The sequence below is a fragment of the Dermochelys coriacea genome, chromosome 9 (genome assembly GCF_009764565.3).
Source record: "Dermochelys coriacea isolate rDerCor1 chromosome 9, rDerCor1.pri.v4, whole genome shotgun sequence".
Taxonomy (NCBI): Eukaryota; Metazoa; Chordata; order Testudines; family Dermochelyidae; genus Dermochelys; species Dermochelys coriacea.
In genome coordinates this window covers 59,849,153-59,866,748 of record NC_050076.1, presented here as the reverse complement: position 1 = coordinate 59,866,748, position 17,596 = coordinate 59,849,153, and the positions used below count along the sequence as shown (strand labels likewise).

General features: G+C 54.9%; 1 protein-coding gene across 1 annotated transcript in view; it reads left to right on the top strand.

The window, feature by feature from the left end:
- Window positions 1-17,596, top strand: part of LOC119861064 (diacylglycerol kinase eta) — a 153,495-nt gene that overhangs the window by 110,683 nt on the left and 25,216 nt on the right. The window contains 12 exon segments of the mRNA XM_038415530.2: window positions 559-602; window positions 605-666; window positions 1,176-1,223; window positions 1,225-1,272; window positions 1,275-1,318; window positions 1,909-1,943; window positions 1,946-1,986; window positions 3,000-3,094; window positions 3,929-4,028; window positions 4,389-4,635; window positions 14,366-14,467; window positions 15,929-16,028. Of these exon segments, the coding sequence (XP_038271458.1) occupies window positions 559-602; window positions 605-666; window positions 1,176-1,223; window positions 1,225-1,272; window positions 1,275-1,318; window positions 1,909-1,943; window positions 1,946-1,986; window positions 3,000-3,094; window positions 3,929-4,028; window positions 4,389-4,635; window positions 14,366-14,467; window positions 15,929-16,028 (966 nt within the window).

Here is a 17,596-nt window from a genome sequence, read left to right as displayed (position 1 = left end):
CTCCATCCACCCAGCCAGGAGCACCCCATATGACCCTGTAGCTGGGAGGGCCTCATAAAGATGGGCCAAACTGAAATCTCAGCAGCTCCCAGCTGCTCTGTAAAGGGCTGACTGGGGCTCTAGCCCTTAATGCTCTGAACATAGATGAGGCTGGGCTGTTTGGATTGGGCCTGTCTACATGGTGATAAACCCGGAGCACGAATCCCAGAGCCTGGGTCAATGCCTCAGGCTGGCCAGGCTCCAAAGAACCACTGCAGATGTCCGTACACTGAGATCCTCCCCCGTGGGCTCTCAGCCCAGCTCCAGCCTGAGCCCAAGCACCTATCCTGCAATTTTTTATCCTCACAGGCCTAGCCCCGCAAGCCCGAGTTCACTTGACCTGGGCCAGCCATGGGTCTAGACCGTACCCTGACTGTTACCCGTAGCTTGAGTGAGCTCTGCTGTCCTCAGGGGGAGGGAAAAGGCCGGGGCCTTCCTTGGAGGGAGCTGAGCTGAGGCCGTATCTGGGACCCCTTTTAGCCCTGACTCCTGCCTCCTCTTTGTGTGTCCCTTGCCCAGCCTGCGGCTCTTCCAGAAGTTCTCCACCTTCCGGATCCTGGTCTGTGGGGAGATGGCAGCGTGGGCTGGGTTCTCTCCGAAATCGATGCGCTAGGATTGCACAAGCAAGTGAGGAGGAGTCTGTCTGCTGCCTCCCCCATCTCAGTATCTCTGAGGGCTGCCCCCGCCCCCTGGGTCTTGGCAGTAGTGAAAGCTGGCTTGGGGGTGTGTGCTAAGCCCTGACAACCAGGAGCTTGCTTTCCAGAACTATCGCACAATGGCAGCGCTGGTGGGGCTGGTATGGGCTAGATGTGTGTCACCAGGGTCAGACGTGCACGTGCCAGGTGTGCTCTGGGTTTGTTTGGGTAGGGCCTGCAAGCGCATTCTAGCAATGTCCCGAAGTGCAGCTGTGCCCAGTCGCAGGACACCCCCAGTGACCCCTCCTTCTGAGTGTCACTGTACTAATCAGAGTGTGAGCTGAAGATCCTGCCCACGCCATCAGAGAGATCCCCAGGTGTGGAGAGGATCCTGCGTGTCCAAAGGATGGGTCCTGGACACGGCACCTCATTCCCATAGCTTTGGCTGGGCTCTCGATTGGGGGCTGCCCCGTGCTCACAATTCTTTCCTTACTGTGGCAGTGCCAGCTTGGTGTCCTGCCGCTGGGGAACGGGCATGACCTGGCGCGGGGTACTGGGCGGGGGCAGTCTCTGTGATGATGATACCCAGCTGGCTGCTAAGTCCTGAGGAAGCTGGAGCGGGCCAGCACCAAAGATGCGGACAGGTGAGCAGGGGCATGCCTGTGGGCTGGGCAGACCTCACTCCCTGCTCTGGGCCAGGAAGGGGGCTTCACTCTCAGGATCCCGACTCGGTTAAGAGCACCACTCAGTCCAGGGCGCTCCCTGGGAAGGGCTTTGAGGGCCAGGCGTCAGCCTGAGTCTGCATCGTGCGCCTGCATTTGCAGCCACATCTCCCAGGCAGCAGGTTGTCCCAGAGCCACCTACTGCAGGGTGTCTTCCTCTGTGCCTGGCCACTCTCGGAGACTGGACACTGGTCTATTCTGGGCTGCCAGTCCCAGTGGGTTGACCTTTCCCACTCCTTTCGGACACCAGGGCCTGGCCAGGACTGAGACGAGAGCCACCTCCCTGCCCCTGACTGCGGTTGCCATCTCCTGTTGCCTTGGCTTTCTCAATGCCACACTCTGCGTCCTATGGGGGGGCCCATCTCCCTGCGATCCCTGCCCCACCATGGCCCAGTGCCTGCCTTCATTCAAAGGGGCCCGCCCTGGTTTTCCGGGCAGGGCTGGCCGCCAGGCCATGGCTTGGCAAAGGCTGGGCCCTGGCAACAAGCATCTTGTCTTTGCCTTCTCTCCAGGTGGAGCGTCCTGACCTATGAGGCGCCCAAGCAGTCGCCCCTGCCATCAAAGAGGAGGAGAATGGGGATTCCTGTATCCCAGGTACAGCTGCTCTGTTGCCTATCCAGCGTGGGGGGTGGGGCTGGAGTGGCAGCATAGCCCAGATGAGTTGGGGGCTTACAGAGGCCTGCGACTGCGGATGAGTGTCCAGGCTGGCTCTGTGGCACAGTCTATGCAAGGGGGGGCGGGGCAAGAGAAACAGTGTGTCCTAGTGGATAGATCAGTGCACTGCACTGGGAGTCTAGCAGACCTGAGTTTAATTTCTGTCTCTGGCTGCTGGGTGACCTTCCCCTCTCTGCGCCTCAATTTCCCTTTCCTCCATCTGGTCTCGGTAGCCTGTCAGCTCTTCAGACAGTCTGGTACTGGAACCTGTGCAGCGCCATGTGTGCAGTGTGAGCACAGGGTCCTGATTTCCAGCACTTCCTGCCGTTTGTTTGCGGCAGGCTCTGGCACTCATGCTGCCACTGCCCCAAGGGTGTGTGTGAACGAAAGCAGGCTTTGTAATTGCACACTAGAGCATGCCCTTACGGCTGCCATATAATAGCCTGCACCCCGATCCTCTATCCTCCCGCAGCCTGTCCACCTGAGGAGCTCTAAGCATTTCACAGTCTTGAAGCAACGAAGCTTCACAATCCCACCGCGCATGCAGCTGCTCCCCTAAAAGAGGTAGTTGGAAATCTGGGCTATCCGCACCCCACTTAGTCCCGTTGCAGGGGAGCTGATCTTTGGTGCAGTTCTGAATGCCAACAGAAGAGGAAATGGTGGATTGGCAGGTTCCAGGTGTCCCCAGGCATTCAGAGAATCAGAGTGGAGCAGAATGGGGAAACTGAGGCACAGAGTGGGGCTGTGACTTGCTCAGGGTCACACAGCGAGGTCAGAGAGTACAGCCTGACTCCCAGTCCGGTGCTTTAGCAGTGGGCCGTGCTCCTCTGCAGCTGCAGGGGCTTGCACAGCCCTGCAGTTTCTAGCGTGGCCGCCCAAAGGATCCAGGGAGGGCACCGGGAGTGCTGCTGCGTTGCTCAGAAAGTGCCCTTGTTCCCTCCATGTCCCGCAGGCCCAGATCTCTCACTACGCTGACTCTGTGGCCTTCCACCTGGCCAAGATCCTGGAATCCGACAAGCACTCGGTTGTGATTTCTTCTGCAAAGTAAGGGGGCTTTGGCTGATGAAGGTCACCCCAATCAGAGCAGCTCCCATGCATGCTGTGGGCAGGCCAAGAGTGGCAGGGGATCAGGCATGCACCTCCCCAGGTGCCCTCTGCCCATCCCCAGGCCAGTGAGCATGGACAGTAGCAGGCCAAGCTTCCCCCATCCTGCTGGCCTGCCGGAGCCCGGTCTGGTGGGCTTACTCCGAGGGCTACGAGGGAGCTGGGGGTCTGTAGCTCATCCCGCCCCTCGGCCTCTGCTGGCAGTGCCAATGGGGCAGAACTGTGCCAATGAGGGGTAGTTTTGTGATGTGGCTGGTGGGTCTTGAAATCAATGCAAGTGAGACGCCGAGTACCTCTGAGGATCAGGGCCAGGGAGCTTGTATTGAGGCCCCCAAATCATTGCACACAGGGCTCCAAGCAGCCTTCAGCCGCTAGTGCCTTTGGCTCCGTGCTGGGCCCAAATGGTGAAGGGCATCACAGCCCATCCCATGGCTCTGAGCCACGCAATCCTGGACAGCTGCAGTTTGCATCAGCAAGAGGTACGTCCCAGGGGCCCGGCCAGAGTATGATTGGCTGCCTGGCTGTGGGTGATATCAGGGCGCTGGGCTCTCACCAGCACAAAATGCTGCTGTGCTTGCTGCAGGGCGGCACAGCTGGGCCCAGAGGTGGGGGCCTCTCTTGTGGGGCCGCAGAGTGCCCTTTGCTGGCTAATGGAGGAGCAGCATTCTAGGGGCACTGTGCCTGGCTGTGTGGGGAGGGGTGTGGGAAGGAGCCGCAGCACAAGAGTTCCTGTCTCACCCGGACTCTGCCCCCGGATGCTGCTCTCTCTGGCAGGTTCCTGTGCGGAACGGTGAACAACTTTGTGGCCGAAGTTGGCAAGGCCTATGAGAGGGCCATCGAGAACAAGCAGGAGGCTGACACCATGGCTCGGAAGGTAAGTTCTGGCGGGGCATTGCCTGGCGGAGATGCTTGTTGTGCCACTGGTGCCCCCCTGTAGCAGACAGTCAGTGTTGCGGGCAGCTGCAGTCTTGGCAATCGCTGGATTTAAGCCTTTGGATTCTCCATGGGGTTCACAGCATGGATTAACCCATTGCCTGGGACCGCCTCAGAATGCCCTGCCAAAGAGAGGATGTTCCCATCAGCCATGCCATGGAGCAGCAGCCATGTGCTGTGCCATGCTAGCTGTGACCCACCAATGCCCTCCCCTGGGACCAGCCTGTGGCTGAGTGCCAGCGAACGCCCTGGCCTTACCACGGTCCATGCCCCTGGCATGACTAACTTTTCTCTCTTGCAGTGTGCGATGCTGAACGAGAAGCTGGACTCCCTGGTGCGGGAGCTGAACGATGAATCACAGGCGATCGTTGTCCCCGAGGGGAGCACGCAGACTGCCCCACCTGGTGCCGAGGCCAAGGAGAGCAGCAGGGGAGGCAGCTTCAACCCAAGGCCTGTGCCCAGGATCTTCAAATCCAAGGAGCAGCTAATGCTGAGAGCCAACAGCCTCAAGAAGGCCCTCAGGCAGATCATCGAGCAGGCAGAGAAAGGTAAGGAGCCCGGGCGAGGCAGGAAGGGACTGCAGTGTCAGGGGTCAGCTAGACTCAAGGTCTCCGCAAGGTCCCTTTCACATTCAAGGTCCAAGGTCCATTTCACATTCCATGGTTGGCCCCCTTCTGCAGCGGCTCTGCTGGGAGGATCAGTCCTCCACTGTCATGCGGACACTACTTGCTGCAAAGCTCAGTACTTTATCAGCTCCTCGCTGGCCTCCAGGGCAGTGGGAATGCCAGGGGCCAAGGACCCGGTGTCCAGGCACGGTACAGAGACCCCCCTCCAGGCACTTGCTGGTCCCTAACAGATACATTGACTAGCAGCATGGCACAGCATGGCACAGTGCGTAGACCAGGGGCTGGGAGCCATGTGCCAATCCTGATCCTGCCGGTGACCTGGGAAAGGCAAGGCAAAGCCCCCATTTGTCACTGATTCTGAGTCCTTTCGTTCTGAGGAGCCCAGCTGGAGAGACCTAGGACCTGGCTCACCATGATGCTAGGTTCACCCAAAGGGAGTTCTTCAAGTGCTAGCTCATGTCAATTCCATTCTAGGTGTGCGCGTCCACATGTGCGGTTGTTGGAGATTTTTGCCTTAGCGGAACCCATAGGGCTGGCTGTGTTGCCCCCTGGAGTGTTGCGCTCATGCCGCAGTATATCAGGCACCGCCAACCCTACGCCCTCTCAGTTCCTTCTTACTGCCTGTGATGGTCAGTCAAGCGCCTTTCCTGCTTAGCAAGAGCTAGCGGTTTCTCCTTTTGAACTTTGAACCTTAGTGCCTTTGTACATAGTTTGCATATAGTAGTGTTAAGTAGTTATTAAGTGTTAGTTAGTTAATAGTTAGGGTCCCAGTGGGGACTTTGCCCCAGGCAGGGCATGCCCAGGTTTAAGCCCTGCTCGGATTGCAGCTGGTCTATGCCTGTGAGTGACCCCCATAGCAGCTTCCTTAAGTACTTGGGGGAGCCACACATAAAGAAGCGATGCCAGATCTGCAAAAACTTTTGGTCCCACATCCAGAAACAGCGGGATATCCACCTCAGTACTCTCCAGATGGAGTCTGCTCTCTGCCTGTCTTCCGAGCCATCCAGGCAGGTCGCACTGAGCGCCTCAGCCCCTGTGTGCAGCGCACCACTGGCTCCTCCCGGCACTGTTTGCCATCGCCAGTGACGAAGAAGAAGGCCAACAAGAGTTCCCCGGCACCAAACAAGAAGCCCAGTGGTCACCTTCCAAGGGACCCGGGCCTGCCCACCAGGCTACTGTGGAGCCATGCGATCGTGCCTCCCCGGTTGAGGCTCCCAGCCCCCTTAAAGGTCCGCCACCAACTCCTGGGAGTGATATGGGACCCATACCTCTGCCTGCACTGTCATCATCGCAGGCTCCCCAGGCACAGAGAGAGCACAGGTCTCCACCTGCTCTGAGGATGATCCTCCCCTGCAGGACCCGGCTAAGGTTCCCCAAGAGGGCAAGCCCACCGTTAAGACCCCTCAGGGAATAGGGGAACACCACCGGTTGCCAGACAGAAGACATCGATCTTCTCTGCTGCACTGAGAATCCAGGGGCAGGTCCGAGTCGCATTGTCAGTCACCCAGGCTGGCATCCAGATTCCCTTGGCGCTACTCATTGGCACAGGGTTGACACTTCCCCGACTATTCCTGGCACTGCTCACTCTCTCGCTGGTCATCCTCCAGGTGTTGGTCCTGATTGCTGGCACGGTGGGAATATTCTCCGTCTTGGCACCGCTCTCCTTGGCACTGGTACCACTCTCCCCAGTACAGTCACCAGTCAGTTACACCAGGTCACCGGTCACCAGTAGTCATGACCAGTAAACAAACGCAGACATCAATGGCTCTTCGCTGGTAGCTGGAAGGTGGTTCCTCTGGTACAGAAGTCCAGTTCAGCCCATCGCCCAGGTCCCATCAGCGTGATTGGGTACCAGAATCCGCTACCTTGGCTACGGCACCGCAGTGGCAGCACGGCCAGTGGCCAACGTAGTGGCTGTATTGGAGTGTGTGGGGCATACTGGCTATAACAATGCCCCCTTCCAAGGTGGCCATGTCGAAGCATTGGTCGGCAGCCCCACTGGGCCCGGTACCGGAATCCCGTTCTGAGGTTGGGGCGGAGGAACCTGTGCCCACCCCTAAGCCTTCTTTTCCGACTGTGGTCAAGACCCCAGCACCTCAATCAGTGGTTCAGTCTTCCTCGTTGTCTCTGGACAAGGGGGTCGCCGGACCTTCCAGAGCTAGCTCACTGGATGACTTCAGGGAGCATCAAGCCCTAACTCTGGCGCGTGGCCGAGAACTTGGGGCTTGAGGTGCAGGAGATGGCGGAATATGAGAGGACACCCTCTTCAATGTCCTCTTGGCCTCTATGCTCACCCGCGTTGCCCTGCCCATACATGACAGGATCCTCAAGATCTCCAAGACCCTGTGGCAGACCCCCTCCTCCATCTGTGCCGTCTCGAAATGGGCAGAGAAAAAGTACTTTGTGCTGGCCAAACATTTCAAATACCTTTATACCCACCCACCCCCGGGTTTGCTGGTTGTGTCTGTGGCCAACGAGAAGGATAGACAGGTCCCCACCTCCTCCACTCCCAAAGACAAAGAGGCCAAAAAACTTGATTTATTTGGGAGAAAAATGTATTGAACCCCCAGCCTGCAATTCCGGGTGGCAAACAATCAGGCCCTTCTGGTCCGGTACAATTTAATCTCCAGGATAGTCTTAAGAAGTTCCAGGAATCCCTCCCTCAGGGTCTGGCCCAGGAGTTGGGCATGCTGGTGGAGAAGGGCACAGCAGCAGCCACATGTTCCCTGCAGAAGGCATGGGACATGGCGGATTCAGCGGCAAGGGTGGTTGCATCGGCAGTGGTCGTGCAATGTAGTTCCTGGCTCTAGACTGCAGGCCTCTCCCAGGAGATGAAAGCCTCAGTCCACGATCTCCCTTTTGACGGAGTTGGTCTGTTCTCCAATTAAATGGATGCCAGGCTGCATTGGTTGAACGACACCAGGACTACCCTTCACTCATTGGGCATGCACATGCCTCAATCAGCCAGGAAGCCCTTCCAGCCATCGCTGCCGCCAAGGCCCTGGCAGTCTTGTCAGGGACCTACGAGGAGAAGGGACACTGGTTTTAGTCATTGTCTCCTTTCTTCCTTCCGTTCACCAGGCCAGCCTGGGCCGCCAAACACCCAGGGAGACAGAAGCAATCATTCTGAGGGACGAGAGTGACGCCCCAGTCAGCCAACTGGATCCTACCCGCCTTTCCTTGACTGCCTTTTCCCCTACCGCTCAGCCTGGTTGCAGGTTACATCAGACTGCTGGGGCCAGGACATAGTGCCTTGGGGCTATATTCTGCAATTCTTGGCCGCCCCTCCTCTGCCACTTTCCCCTCCCTCTTCAGGAACTTTTCTCACGAGCAACTCCTCATTTAGGAGGTTGAGAAGCTCCTGGGCTTGGGGGCTATAGAGGAAGTTCCTCAGGACATGGAAGGAAGAGGATTCTATTCACGTTATTTCCTAATCCCGAAGGCCAAAGGGGGCCTCAGACCTATCCTAGATCTGCGTGGCCTCAACAAGTCTCTCAAGAAGTTGAAGTTCCGCATGGCTAATGTAGTGTCCATCTTTAAAAAAGGGAAGAAGGAGGATCTGGGAACTACAGGCCAGTCAGCCTCACCTCAGTCCCTGGAAAAATCATGGAGCAGGTCCTCAAGGAATCAATTCTGAAGCACTTAGAGGAGAGGAAAGTGATCTGGAACAGTCAGCCTGGATTCACCAAGGTCAAGTCATGCCTGACTAATCTAATTGCCTTCTATGACGAGATAACTGGCTCTGTGGATGAGGGGAAAGCAGTGGACATGTTGTTCCTTGACTTTAGCAAAGCTTTTGACACAGTCTCCCACAGTATTCTTGCCAGCAAGTTAAAGAAGTATGGGCTGGATGAATGGACTATAAGGTGAATAGAAAGTTGGCTAGATTGTCGGGCTCAAAGGGTAGTGATCAATGGCTCCATGTCTAGTTGGCAGCTGGTATAAAGTGGAGTGCCCCAAGGGTTGGTCCTTGGGCCGGTTTTGTTCAATATCTTCATAAATGATCTGAAGGATGGTGGGGATTGCACCCTCAGCAAGTTTGCAGATGACACTAAACTGGGAGGAGAGGCTGGAGGGTAGGGATAGGATACAAAGGGCCCTAGACAAATTAGAGGATTGGGCCAAAAGAAATCTGATGAGGTTCAACAAGGACAAGTGCAGAGTCCTGCACTTAGGACGGAAGAATCCCATGCACTGCTACAGACTAGGGACTGAATGGCTAGGCAGCAGTTCTGCAGAAAACGACCTAGGGTTACAGTGGAGGAGAATGTGGATATGAGTCAACAGTGTGCCCTTGTTGCCAAGAAGGCCAATGGCATTTTGTGATGTATAAGTAGGGGCATTGCCAGCAGATCGAGGGACGTGATCGTTCCCCACTATTTGACATTGGTGAGGCCTCATCTGGAGTACTGTGTCCAGTTTTGGACTCCACACTAGAAGAAAGATGTGGAAAAATTGGAAAACGTCCAGCAGAGGGCAACAAAAATGATTAGGGGACTGGAACACATGACTTATGAGGGGAGGCTGAGGGAACTGGGATTGTTTAGTTTGCAGAAGAGAAGAATGAGGGGGGATTTGATAGCTGTTTTCACCTACCTGAAAGGGGGTTCCAAAGAGGATGGATCTAGACTGTTCTCAGTGGTAGCAGATGACAGAACAAGGAGTAATGGTCTCAAGTTGCAGTGGGGGAGGTTTAGGTTGGATATTAGGAAAAACTTTTTCACTAGGAGGGTGGTGAAACACTGGACTGCGTTACCTAGGGAGGTGGTGGAATCTCCTTCCTTAGAAGTTTTTAAGGTCAGGCTTGACAAAGCCCTGGCTGGGATGATTTAGTTGGGGATTGGTCCTGCTTTGAGCACGGGCTTGGACTAGATGACCTCCTGAGGTCCCTTCCAACCCTGATATTCTATGATTCTGTGGTCTCCCTGGCCTCTATCATCCCTTCCCTGGATCCAGGGGACTGATACGCTGCTTTTGACTTAAAGGACGCTTACTTTCATGTCTCCATATTCCCGGGACACAGGCATTTCATGAATTTCATAATGGCCAGGCGTCACTTCCAGTTCACAGCGCTACCCTTTGGCCTCCAGGGTGTTCAGGAAATGCGTGGCACTGGTATTCGCTTACCTGAGACATCAAAGGGTCCAGATCTTCCCATATCTCAATAACTGGCTCATCAAGGGCAGGTCTCCAGAGCAGGTGCAACGGAGCCTCGATCTGGTGCAGTCTATCTGCAAAGATCTGGGCCTGTTGATAAACACAGAGAAGTCCATGTTAACACTGGTTCAACGCATAATGTTTATTGGAGTGATTCTCAACTCCACATGGGCCAGGGTCTTCCTTCTGGAAGCTTGTTTTCAGACCATGTTGGACTTGATCACCCACATAAAGAGCCATCTGCTCACCACGGCCCTCACGTGCCTGCAATTGATAGGCCACGTGGCCGCATGCATATATGGTCAGCCATGCTCGACTTCATCAGCAGCCTCTGCAAAGGTGGCTGGCCTTGGTTTATATCCCCAGCAGACACACCTTGGACCGAGTGATCACAGTGCTGAGTCATGTCCTCTCGTCCCTGAATTGGTGGCTGAATCCCGAGTCGGTGCTGCAGGGGGTTCCCTTCATGACCCCGTCTCCAACGTTCACCCTGGTCTTGGACGCGTTAGATCTGGGCTGGGGAGACCACCTGTGTGAGCTCAATACCCAGGGCTGCTGGCTACAAAATGATCTAGCCCTTCATATCAACATCAGAGTGCTCAGAGCTGTTTGCCTGGCCTGCCAGGTGTTTTTGCCCCACCTGAAGGGCAGGGTGGTACAGGCTCTGATGGACAATACAGCCACGATGTATTATATCAACAGGCAGGGGGATGCCAGGTCTTTGGCCCTTTGTCAGGAGGCGCTCAGCCTCTGGGACTTCTGTGTGCAGTGCGACATTCATTTGGTGGCTGCCCACCTGCTTAGAACCAAGAACGTTTTGGCGGATTGCCTCTGCAGGACTTTGTCTTGCCACAAATGGTCGCTCCATCCAGAGGTGGTCAGCCTCATCTTTCACATGTGGGGGACTCCCTAGGTGGACCTGTTTTGTGTCCAGACAGAACAGGAAGTGCCACGTGTTCTGTTCTCTGCAGGGCAAGGACAAGGGCTCCCTGTCAGACACCTTCCTGATCCCGTGGTTGGGAGCGCTGATATACGCCTTCCCACCAGTACCATCGATCCACAAGATCCTGCTAAAGGTGAAGCAATACAACGCGTCTGTTATCCTCATAGCCCCAGCGTGGCCTTGTCAGCACTAGTTCGGCATGCTGCTGAGTCTTTTGGCAGCCACCCTGTTGCAGCTACCTCTTCAGACGGATCTGCTGTCCCAGAACCACGGCAACTTGCTGCACCCAAACCTGGCATTGCTGCACTTGGGAGCTTGGCTGCTGCTCGGCTGAGTATGGATGAGCAGGAGTGCTCTGCTAGTATCCAACAGGTCTTGCTGGGAAGCAGGAAACCCTCCACCAGGACTACCTATGTGGCAAAGTGGAAGTGGTTCACGTGTTGGTCCTCGGACCGGCACATTCCTGCTAATACCCGCAGCAAGACATCCTGGGCTATTTACTTTACTGTAAGCTCCCAGGCCTGTTGCTATCTTCCATCCACCTGGGAACCGTTTTGGCGTTCCTCCATTTCAAGGCTGGTCAGTCTTCGCCCATCCCATGACGGTGTGGTTCCTGAAATGTCTGGAGTGTCTTTACCTGCATGTTTGGGACCCGTTTCTCCCTTGGGACCTGAATCTTGTGCTGTTGAGGCTCATGGGTCACCCCTTCAAACCTCTGGCTTCCTGCTGTCTTCTTCTTCTCTCCTGGAAGGTCGTCTTCTTGGTCACTATAACTTCGGCCTGCAGGGTGTCCAAGTTCAGGGCACTCACGTCGGAGCTGCCATATAAGGTCTTCTGTAAGGACGAAGGCCAGCTGCATCTGCACCCAGCCTTTCTGCCCAAGGCTGCCTCCCAGTTCCACACTGGTCAAGATATTTACTTACCAGTCCTTTGTCCAAAGCCTCATAAGACGGTTGACAAGCGCAGGCTGCATACCCTGGATGTCAGATGGGCGCTGGCCTCCTACTGTGATAGAACAAGGCCGTTCCGTAAATCAATGTGGTTGTTTGTTGCTGTTGCTGCCAGAATGAAAGGTTGCCCAGTGTCTGCCCAGAGAATCTCGTCTTCGATCACAGCCTGCATCTGCTACTGCTATGAGTTGGCAAAGATGCCCCTGCTGGTGATCATGATGGCTCATTCGACTAGGGTGCAGGCGTCATCAGCAGCCTTCCTGGCACAAGTGCCAATCCAAGAGATCTGTTGAGCTACCACCTGGTCATTCGTCCACATGTTTGCATCACACTACGCGCTGACCCAGCAGGCTCGAAATGATGCTAGGTTTGGGAGAGCTGTGCTACAAGCTGCAAGACCGTGAGCCCACCTCTGTTGATTCTGCTTGTGAGTCACCTAGAATGGAATAGACATTCCAAGCACTCCAAGCAAGCACTTGAAGAAGAAAAAATGGTTACCTACATTTGTAACTGTTGTTCTTCGAGATGTTGCTCATGTCCATTCCATTACCCGCCCTCCTGCCCCCTGTCGGGGTTGTCGGCCAGAAGGAACTGAGAGGGTGTAGGGTTGGCAGCGCCTGATATACAGACGCATGAGTGCAGCACTCCAGGGGGCACCAAAGCCGGCCCTACGGGTATTGCTAAGGCAAAAATCTTTGACTGCGCATGTGGGCACGCACACACCTATTATGGAATGGACATGAGCAACACATCTTGAAGAACAACAGTTACGAAAGGTAGGTAACTGGTTTTTTTTTTTTTAATGCTCAGCACTTCTAAAAATCAAGCCAGATGTGGCCAGGCAGGACGCCCAAAACAGAGTCACCTCAGAGCATGGCCCCTGCTGATCATTGGCCTGGACTCTCTGTGCCTCAGTTTCCCTCTCCGTGAATTGGGACACTGAGTCACCAGAGTGAATCACTCAGAGGTGACTCTAATAAAAGCCAGGGAGCACCCTGGTGGCTAATCCAGGAGCAGCATCCCTGGATGCCAGGGCCATTGTTCCTGGCTGGTGGATCACAGGTCCTGGCACCTGGGGTTCAGGAAGGAGCCCAAAGAGCAGGGGTCCCCATCTCCTGGATGGTTCTGTCTGCCCAGTGAACTTCTCATCATGCTGAGCATACGCTGGACTGCCTGGGACTTTGGGAGTAGAAACACCTACAAGGGTCAGACCCATCAGCAGTGAGCTGGGGAGGCATCGGGTGTATCCAGGTGCTGGCTGGGCATCCCTAGGGTATGTCCACACAGCAATGTAAGCCTGGGCTCAAGTCTAACCCCCCCTTGCGTCCACGCTAACCTAGGTGCTAAGCTAGGGCATGGACTGCAGGGCTGGAGGTTCCGAGCCCGTGTTAAGCTGGGACCTAGTGTCCGAGCCCTGTTGCTTTCCTGTGCACATGGCCCCGGCTTGACTCGGGTCCCAGAAGACCTCCGGATCTACCCCAGAGTTCCTGGCAGCAGAGGAGCCACGCTGCAGGCAGCCAGCACAGATGCTGGAAGCACCATTACTGCCTGGCCAAGTCTGCTCCCCTTGCCTGCTCCGGCTCCTCCTCGCTGCTGTGCCGAGCTTGCTTGGAGCAGGGAGCAAAGCTGACTGGTGGGAGGCAGCTCCTGGGTGCCAGCCGGGAGCCCTACTGCTTCCTCTCCCTGCAGGGCAGCCGCTTAGTCCTGCTCTGCTCTCTGTCCCTTCCCCGCAGGCCTCCCTGCCCTCCCTGGGGCAGTGTTTGCAGGTACGACCGGGCTGCATGCACTGTCAGGTGGGAGAGTGTGAGCCAGCTCCAAAACTTCCCCACAGCCTCCCAGGGATCCCTTATCCCTGCTGCCAGTGTGCGGCAGGGGCAGGGCTAAGGGATCCCAAGGGTGCTGGAGCACCCTGCACCCCAAGCCATGGGGATGCCCTTCACCGCTCTGCAGCCGGCAGCAGCCAGGCTGGGGATGTGTGTTCTTCCTCGGACACTTCCATTCAAAACAAACAGACAACAATAAATAAAAACCAGCCCAAGAAAAACCCCGTTATTGACCAGCCCATGATGCAGTCTGGCAGCCTTGGAGCTGGGTGCCCTAGTTACCTTTAGAACAGGGGCCTGCCCTGGGTATTTTCCTGCCCATGTGACTCAGCCTAATGGGAAACCCAGTTCTCAGGTTAGGGGCAGTTCAGAATAAAGCCTTCTCACACTATTGTGTGCTCCCGGGACAGTTACCACAGGAGTCATTATGTGTTTTTGAGTCCCATCAATATCATGTCACAGTTGGGAAATAGGCAGGCAGTAGAGATTTCCCACAGTGCACCATGTTCCTAGGGTTAGAGTTTTGACAGGGTGGGAGGCACTAGGAACTCTGGGATATGGTTACTTTGACTTGGGTCTGTGCACTTGGGTGCCAGAGCCCTAGACTTGAGCATGGGTCAGCAAATCCTTAACTTAGGGTTAAAATGCAGTGTAGATGCTCCAGCCCAGGGTTCCCTGACATGAATCGGCTGACTCGAGTCCCATGAACCCTGGGCTGACACTGCTGTCATACCCCTAGAGTTGGCTTTACATTGCATGCCTTGCCTATTCCCATGTAGCTGTGGATGAGCAGAACAAGCAGACTCAAGCCTATCGGAGCATCACGGCTTCCGGCAAGAAGGACAGCTTGGAAGAGTTCAGCAAAGAGACTGAAATCCTTGGTAAGGCTCCGGCTGGTTCATGCAGCCCACTCCCCGTTCAGGATCATGGACTCTTCCACATCACTTGTTATTTAAAGTGATCGGAGAAACTGGAACCAAGGCAGGACTGGGAGTGGCAAATACAGATTAAAGGGGCCCCGTTTTCCAAAGTGGAGGCCCCCCAGCTACATACTACAGTGCATCTGTGACTGTGAGAAGGACTCCTGGTTCCTGTTGTGTAACTGGCCGGGGGAATCAGTCTTGGGCTCACCTTTGCTACCTGCACAGTGCTTGGAGCAATCTAAACACCAGTCTCAGAGCACAGCAGACAGGCCAAACCAGGATGAGCCTGGAGATTTCCAGCCATCAGAATGCTAGGGCTATGTGTGACGTGAGTGTGCCGTGGGATTGCACACGTCGTCTGCCCAAGCTATGCCCGTGCCCACCATTGCGTGGCTCAGAGCTGGTGATGTTTGGACAGTCAGGCCTTGGCAGTGTGGGCACTGACAGGAGGCTGCAGAGGGATCCCGGCCTGGGCGTTCCAAAGGAAATTGACCAGCCGTGTGCAGGGGGCTGTGGAGGCTCTGACAGACTGGCAGGCCATGTCCATAGGCGGCAAGTTATATGGGCCCGTGGTGCCCATGCTCCACCAATATTCAGGAATGTGGGCCCGGGGTCCCAGCTGCCTGCCCCGCACCTGTCCCCACTTGTGGCCCCAGCCTCGGCCCCCTTAACCCTGTCCATCTAGCTCCTTCCAGAGACATGGCCCTGCTCCTGTGGGGTGGGGGGGGGCAGGCCTTGGACCTGTTCTGGGCACCACCAAAAATTATACAAACCTGGCAGCCATGGCCGTGTCCTGCAGGGACCATAGCAGAGGAGTCCAACTCTCTGGAATGGGGCAGGGATGTGGGTCCCCACCTTGAGCCGTCAGTGTGTGTGTTGGAAATCAATAATACCTGGGGCTCCCCCTGCTGGCAGGAAAGCAGTAGGAGCCTGATCCAAAGCTGATTGAGGTCAATGGAAGGGCTTCTGTTGACTGAGGGCCTGATCCAAAGCCCATTTAAGTGGCTAACAAACCCCCCATGCCCTGACCCCCAGTGGTAGGGAAGGAGTGCAGTGTGTATTGCACCCTCCATTATCAAAGCAGGGTGAGAAGGGAGAATTGAGTGCAGATAATCAGGAGACAAAATATCCAGGCTCTTTGCAAGGGATTTACAAATCATGTCATCTGACCTGCCCATAATCCGGGTGTGTAGGGCCATACCTAGCACTCACCCCTAGGGGCATGTCCCATTTAAAGTGGCAGCGTGCAAAGTGCTTAGGAGAGTGCCCCACTGGGGTCCTCTCTGCACTCAGCAGTAAAGGGGCCTCTTAGTGCGGTGTTGGGGGCTCAGAAAGGCAGACTGGGGTAGGATGCAGGATATACGCTTGTTAAGGGCAGGGGCGCTGCTGGGTACTAAAGAGCAACTCCCCTTTGTCCAGGTTCCCGGCGGGGTACAGTAACCTCCACTACGTCGTCTATCCTCCTGGATAGACCTGACAGCTTCAGCACAGTCCATTTCACCGAGGATCCCAACACCATGTGAGTACGTGCTCTGGGCAAAGTTAATCCCCAGCTCATGTCCAGCCTCCGATGCTGCCCCCTGGGACATAGGGTAGGGCTCTTATTCCCATTTGACACAGGAGAACTGAGGTCCAGGTAAGGAAATGACTTGCCAAAAACTGCAAAGGACACATGGCTTCTCTTTTATCAACACTTGACCTTAACCTCAGTCTCAATCATTATCAGCCTTTCACCAGCCAGTTTTCCTCCTCTTTCCCGGAGAGTCTCATCTATGGCTCTCTTCATTCTGATTGGCTGACAAGAGGGGTTTTTGTTGCAGTGGAATTTTCTGTTCTCACGCATGGGGGCGGTTCTCTCCACACAGCGAAAAGGAAGGTGAAGGGGGCTGCTCGCAGTCTCTGGTTTGAGAGCATCCTGTTCCTTGAGGGTCCAGGTGTGTCTCCCCTAGTACCGCTAATTGACACTTGGCCACGTCCTCCTCACCATGACCCACGACTTTGTCATCACCAGGGCTGGGTGACAGCCATGTGCTCTACCTGTGCAAGCCAACTAGTGCAGAATGCAGCAACCAGCCAGCTTGGTGGAGTGCATCATCCGCGCTTCAGGCGCTGTGGCCGTTGCTGGAGCTGTAGGTATATAATACCTTCAAGCTGGGATCTGCATAGGCGCATCAGAGTTATGCAGTGAGCTCCCCTGTGGGGGTAAAAATTGATTATCTGTTAGCTGGAATTGATCAATTTTAGAGATTCTGGATTTAATTAAAAAAAAGAAAAGGAGTACTTGTGGCACCTTAGAGACTAACAAATTTATTCGAGCATAAGCTTTCGTGAGCTACAGCTCACTTCATCGGATGCTGTAGCTCACGAAAGCTTATGCTCGAATAAATTTGTCTCTAAGGTGCCACAAGTACTCCTTTTCTTTTTGCGAATACAGACTAACACGGCTGCTACTCTGAAATCTGGATTTAATTAAAATCAAAACATTTAGACATGTCTGTCTGACTATTACTGCAATGACTGAATGCTGTCCCCGCAGTACAGATTGGTGAAAGAAGAGTCCTCAGCACAGCCTGCCTAATTCTTCTCACTTTAACCTCACAAGATATTATCTGGAATCTGCTCCTTCACCTATCCTTGTTAAATCAATGACTGAATTAAAAAGCCAGGGTCTGATTCTCCTCTGGCACTGGTGTAAATCTGGAGTCCCTCCACTGAAGCTTATGGAATTACATCCGTGGAAAATTGGCATAAATGAAAGCAGAATCAGCCCCTGGCTGTTTAAGATCAGTAAATTATCTGTGAGTCGTCAGCCAACAATCTGTCTGGCTAAGGCACGTCTGGTTGGTATCATTAAGCAATGCCAGGCGAGCAGACAGTATCTTTTGCGGAGATGGTAACAGATTGTGGCGTGGGTAGCTGAAGGTTTGTCTGGCTTTCCCCACTTGAGAAATGTAATAATGGCTGGCCTGGGGCATGCTATTATTATTTTGCAATGGGGTTATTACACACAGTAATGTCAACCCTTTGTGTTTAATGGGGACTAGAAACTTGGCTATGACATCACTGACAGCCAATGAGACATGGCTG